At 34.3% G+C, this 6,310-nt stretch overlaps 1 protein-coding gene across 3 annotated transcripts in view; it reads left to right on the forward strand.

The window, feature by feature from the left end:
• Positions 1 to 6,310, forward strand: part of ABHD3 (abhydrolase domain containing 3) — a 40,571-nt gene that overhangs the window by 28,943 nt on the left and 5,318 nt on the right. For all 3 annotated transcript variants that reach the window (XM_011360451.2, XM_011360449.2, XM_011360452.2), the window contains exons 6-8: positions 2,596 to 2,769; positions 4,296 to 4,344; positions 4,424 to 4,589. In XM_011360451.2, the coding sequence (XP_011358753.1) occupies positions 2,596 to 2,769; positions 4,296 to 4,344; positions 4,424 to 4,589 (389 nt within the window). The remainder of the gene's footprint in view (positions 1 to 2,595; positions 2,770 to 4,295; positions 4,345 to 4,423; positions 4,590 to 6,310) is intronic.

The following is a 6,310-nucleotide window of genomic DNA, read 5'->3' on the forward strand; positions in this document are numbered from 1 at the left end:
AAATCAACAAACATATAAGAGAGAAAATAATATTTTTTCTTAATTTTATAATCGCCTTATCTCTCATTTCAATTTTCAGAACATTTTAGGAGCATATTTACTTGAAAATGAACAGCTTTTACAAATGATAGACTCTGAAAAGTGGATTTTAATCACCGTTTTAAATTCTGATAAAGCAAGGAGAAAAGAATACTTTTCTTACATTAGCATGGAAGGTCTGACTTGACCTACTAAAGGAAGAAATCTGAATCAGTACAGAAAACCTGGGAAGAATCTATGAATTATGCTTAATGGATGCTATTTCGCCTCTTTCCTTTGCCCAATACTGTGAACCTCACAGAACTGGCTGTGAGCTGAACTTTTTTCCTTTAATCTTATAAATTTTTGACTTTTTTAAGTCCAGACCTTACATAAACAGGCCCAGATTCTCTATTCAGACGCTCCCAGGAAATGCCTATTCATGTCACATTGAAGCCTCAGTGCCTGAAGGCAGAACTTGACCATTAGCCTTTGCAGCTGGTTGAATATTAATGTCTTGTAAATTATTTGAAGGAAGCACCCTTTCTAGTTGCCTAGCACTGTGACAGGTTCCCAAGTTGGTTTACCACTTAGGGATGTGTTTGTTTTACAGCTTGACACATTTTTTCTTTCGGAGTGCAGAAGACAAAGGTCTGTCCAAGATCCTTATATTCAGTGCCCCCCACTCCAACCCCCAGACTGGGGTAATCCCCAAGCCTGTGATACCTGGAGCCAAAAAGGGCCTTTGAACCAGAACTGAGTCTATCTGAGGAACCCATGCTGCTCTAGACTCAGTCAGATTCCAGTCTCCCAATGAACTGTTAACTAGCTTTAAAAAATACATAAAAACTCACAGATATACATAAAAGTAAAGAGAGGAGTATAATGATCTCCCATATATACTCATCACTCAGCTTTAATAATTACCAAATCATGGATAATCATTCCCCATCCCTCCCCACTCTACTTATTTTAAAATAAATCTCAGATATATCATTTTAGTAGGTATATGAATATTTTAGTAGGTATCTCTAAAAGGTAGAGTCTCTTAAAAAATAAAAATAAAAACACCCAATACCATTATCATACCTCAACAAAAGTAATAATTCCTAAATGTTATCAAATATTTAGTGTCACATTTCCCCAATTATAAGTTTGTTTATTGGTTGGCTTGTTTTTATAGTTTGTTTGAGTCAGGAGCCAGATAAATTCCATACATTGGGATTGATAATGCCTTTTAAGTCTTTTAATCCATGGATTTTCTCTCTCTCGATGAAAAGATTTTTTTTTTCTTTTAGTGAAAAAATGGAGTCAAAGTAAAACAACTCTTTTCTGTCAGAGTAAAACAACTCGACAATATTTTGCTCATGAGTAATAACCAAGAAGTATCCCCATCTACCTGAACATAGCTATTCCTGGTCCTTTCTACTTGTGAGAGCTTCAATTTGCCCATTTTACCAGTCTCCCAAAAATCTCCAACCTCCAGCCAAAGAATAGGGCCACCAAAACTAGGATCCTAGAATGAATCCTTTGCAGAAGAGTAAGTATTAATCCTTTAATCCCCAAAGTTTTTGGCACCAGGGAGCGGTGCTCCTATGGAGAATCTATCTAATGCCTGATGATCTGAGGTAGAGCTGAGGCGTTGATGCAAGCGCTGGGGAGTGGCTACAAATACAAATGAAGCTTCCCTGGCTAGCCCACTACTCACCTCTGCTGTACTGCCCTGGGGTTCAGGGCCCCTGCTTTAAATGGCTTAGTGAACTACAGTACTGTATGTATACAAAGAGGAATACAATCATTATGAAGAGTCATTTCCAAAATGAGATCTCTGTCTTTGGTCTAAGACCTCATCACATTCAATCTTCAGGTCATTTAGGTTGGAAAAAAAGAATGAGAATTTTTACCCATTTCTCCTATTTCAGAACCTGGACAATTGAAGAGATAAAGAATGGAAAATACTATAATGAGAAGTAGAATTTAGGATGTCATCTTTATTTTATGACATGTGAAAATTATGTGAAATTCAAGTTTCAGTGTTTGTATATAATGTTTTATAGGAAAATGGCCATGTCCATTTATTTATGTATTGTAGATGACTACAATTACAGAGTTAAGTAGTTGCAACAGAGATTATAGGGCCCCCCAAGCCCAGAACATTTACTATGTTACCCTTTATAGGAAAAGTTTGCCTGAGATATTCCTCACATACTAAATTAAACATTCAACTGGAGGCTGGGGCACAGGAATGTGCAAAATTTTAATCCCCAATGTCATTTTGAAAAAAAAAAAAACCACTCTTACAGTAGAGTTCTCCCATGTTTTACTTCACAGAATGATATGCACATAAGTAATAACTGTGCTTTGTTCTACTCACAATATAGTCAACTGCAAGATAAATAGATCTATGAACATAAGGAACAAATGAAGATAATTGCATGTGTTTGTTTCTAAGATAGAGAATTTAAACACTGGTTTGTGGGGGGATTTTTCCCATAGTTTGTAAAATCCATAGTTAAAAATAGAGTGTCTTGAGGGGTATAACAAATTCATCACTGAGTTTCCTGTTTCTAATTTTAGAATGCTACTTTTAAATTACCTGGGCAAAATTGGGCGGAAAACTCCTTTGAAGGCAGCTGCAACTTTTTCAGTTGGTTGGAATACTTTTGCTTGCTCAGAGTCATTGGAGAAACCACTGAACTGGCTACTTTTTAATTATTACTTGACAACTTGCCTCCAGTCTTCAGTTAATAAGTGAGTCAACTTTAAAACCTGCTGTCTCCAGACTTTTTGTATTATGTACCCCAATAATAAAAATATTCTTTATATTGTAAACATATACGGAAGTAAAAAGACTTTAAGGAAAACTAAAATTATAGATAAAACTTCTAATGTTTGCTTTCTGTACCCCAGTGGGTTATCTTGTACAACCTCTAGAGTATGGGCCCCACTTTGAAGATCATTATTTTATCACTGTTCTAAATTATTCTAAAAGTCTAAAAACATTAGTGTTGAGTGTGTTGAGCAACATTATGAATTATTTCTTTGGATTTTCTATTGCTAATATTATCGGTTCCTAATTCTTCTCTTCTAAGTAATAAATAATATATTAAGTGTTTTCAGTGCTGAATAATATGGTTCCTTAAGCACGTGTTTACGAGCATGGTATGTTTTAGAGGCTTAGAAGAATACAGTTCACTTAGATATTTTCAGCCCTGCCAGTTCTTAACAATATCAAAATACTGTCTTTGCGTTAGTTTTTCTGGAACTATTTGTCTATCCTCTAAACAGTTAAATGGCATGGTAGCAAAAAATATAGAGATCTTTCTGTTTATTTTTTGATGATTGTTACCATGCATTTTTAAGTGAATTGACAAACTTAAATATGAACTCTAAGTAAACAATCAGTTCATCTGTGCATGACTTACTAAAAACCATGGTTATCCTGAAAGTTGGCATTAAGCACTGGATTAAACTTAACCAGTTTTCATTTGTTAAATTATAGATGCTGATTATAAAATATTGCTAAAAATACTGAAGAATCATTGTATCATTAATTACTTGTGGTCACTGGAATGGGGGACAGTAACAAGAAAAGTGAAAAGAGTGATTTGAATTAAAGTATAGGATCTATGACAAAAATGACCAACATTTAAAAAATAAGTATATGAAAATATAAATTCTAATTTTTAGTATAACAATTTTAAAAATAATATCTTCAGAAAATTTATCCAATTGAAAGCTTCTAGCTTAAATAAGGCCCTTTTGGCCAAATTGGTTTAATAGCAGCAGTGTATAGGTCTAATTCATTATAAACTTATGTTTATTATTGTAGAACTGATTTATTTTTCCTCAGTTTAAGAAAAAAGTACTTTATTTTATTTATTTATTTAATTTTTTAGGCGAGGCAACCCTTGGTTGACCTTGCAGATTGCAAGGACCTTGTCAGTTTACAATCTCTTATTTTTTTATTTTTTACACCTAAGCACCTGGTCTTCGTAGGTGGCCTCCCGTCCAAGTACTAACTAGGCCCGACCTTGCTTAGCTTCCAAGACAGGATCAGGCTTGTTCAGGGTAGCATGGCCGTAGACTAAAAAAAGTACTTTAAAAAATATCTTTGGGACAAATATCAATGTACTCCTGTTTTGTCTGATTAAGTAAATATTTATTGAATACCAAGTTGGTGTCCTGCGCTAGGCTTAGTTATGTATTATATATTTTAGGTATGTTTGAAATGGGAATGACCTTAATTTTTTACTTTTTAAATTCTTTTGTTCCAGGCACCGGCATATGTTTGTAAAACTAATTGACATGGATCATGTCATGAAGGTAGGAGAGAAACTTAATGTAATATATTTATTTCTTCTTTTGATCTCAAGAATAGGTATAATCTGTTTTTGTTTTTCAGGCTAAATCCATCAGAGAGTTTGATAAGCGATTCACTTCAGTCTTGTTTGGGTACCAAACAATTGATGATTATTACACTGATGCCAGTCCAAATCGTAGGCTGAAATCAGTAGGGATTCCAGTGTTGTGTCTGAATTCTGTGGATGACGTTTTTTCACCCAGTCATGGTAAAATTAACATCTTCATATACATTTCAATGCGAGTTAACCATTTTAAAGTACTGTTTTTTTACTTTTATATTTTTATTTTTTCAATTATAGTTGACATTACAATATTATATTAGCTTCAGGTATACGACTTAGTGATTAGACATTTATATAATTTATGAAGTGTTCACCCCGATAAATCCAGTACCCATCTGACACCATAGTTACTGCAGTACTACTGACTATATTTCCCGTGCTATACTCTACATCCCCATGACTATTTTGTAACTACCAATTTGTACCTCTTAATCACCCCCTCACTCATTCCCCACCCTCCAATCCGGCAGCCATCAAAGTGCTCTCTGTATCTCAGCTTATTTCTGTTGTTTGTTAATCCTGTTCTCTAGATTTTACATATAAGTGAAATCAAATGACATTTGTCTTTCTCTGTCTGACTGATTTCACTCAGCACAATACCCTCTAGGTCCATCCATGTTGTTGCATATGGAAAGATTTCATTCTTTTTTTATGACTAATATTCTATTGTATATATGTACCACCTCTTCTTTATTTATTCATTCATCGATGGACACCCAGGTGGCCTCCATATCTTAGCTATTGTAAATAATGCTGCAGTGAACATATGGATGCACATATCCCTTTGAAGTAGTGTTTTCGGTTTGTTTGGATAAATACCCAGAAGTGGTATTACTGGGTCCTTCTTTCTCTCTTGTTTTATAGTCTATTTTGTCTGGTATTAGTAGTATTGCTACCCCAGCTTTTCTTTTTTTTTTCTTTATTCATGAAACATCTTTTTTCATCCTTTTACTTTCAGTTTGTATGTGTCTTTCAATCTGAAGTGAGTCTCTTGCGTGCAGCATATGTAAGAATTTTATTTTCTTATTCATTCAGCTACCCTATGTTTTTTTGATTGGAGCGTTTAATTCATGTACATTTAAAGTAATTATTGAGAGATATGTAGTTATTGCCATTTTATTATTCATATTTTTATCTTTTTTTCTTCTTCTTCAAAAAGTCCCTCCATCATTTCTTGTAATACTGTCCTGGTGGTGATGAACTCTAGCTTTTTCTTGTCTAGGAAGCTCTTTATCTGTCCTTCAATTCTAAATGATAGCTTTGCTGGGTTGAGTCATTTTGGTTGTAGGTCCAGACTTCTCCCTCTTTGAATATTTCCTGCCAATCCCTTTTGGCCTGCAAAGTTTTTTTTTTTTTTTGAGAAATCAGCTGACAGCCTTATGGGTGCTCCCTTGTAGGTAACTGTTTTTCTTTTGCTGCCTTTAAGACTCTCTTTGTCTTTAACCTTTGGCATTTGAATTATGATGGGTCTTGGTGTTGGCCTCTTTGGGTTCATCTTGTTTGGGACTCTGAGCTTTTTAGGTTTATATGTCTGTTTCCTTCACCAGGTTAAGGAAGCTTTCCATCATTATTTCTTCAAATAGGTTTTTAATTCCTTGTCTCTCTTCACGTTCTGGTACCCCCATGATGTGAATGTTGGTACACTTGATGTTGTCCCAGGGGCCCCTTAAACGATCCTCATATTTTTGGATTCTTTTTTCTTGTTGCTGTTCTGATTGGGTGTTTTCTGCTACTTTATCCTTTAAATTACTGTTGATTTCCTCTAATGTATTCTTTATTTCAGTTATTGCATTCTTCATTTCTGATTGGTTATTTTTTATGTTTTCTATCTTTATTTTTATGTTTATCTCTTTGTTGAAGTTCTC

This window comes from Pteropus vampyrus, unplaced genomic scaffold (assembly GCF_000151845.1).
Source record: "Pteropus vampyrus isolate Shadow unplaced genomic scaffold, Pvam_2.0 Scaffold55, whole genome shotgun sequence".
Taxonomy (NCBI): Eukaryota; Metazoa; Chordata; class Mammalia; order Chiroptera; family Pteropodidae; genus Pteropus; species Pteropus vampyrus.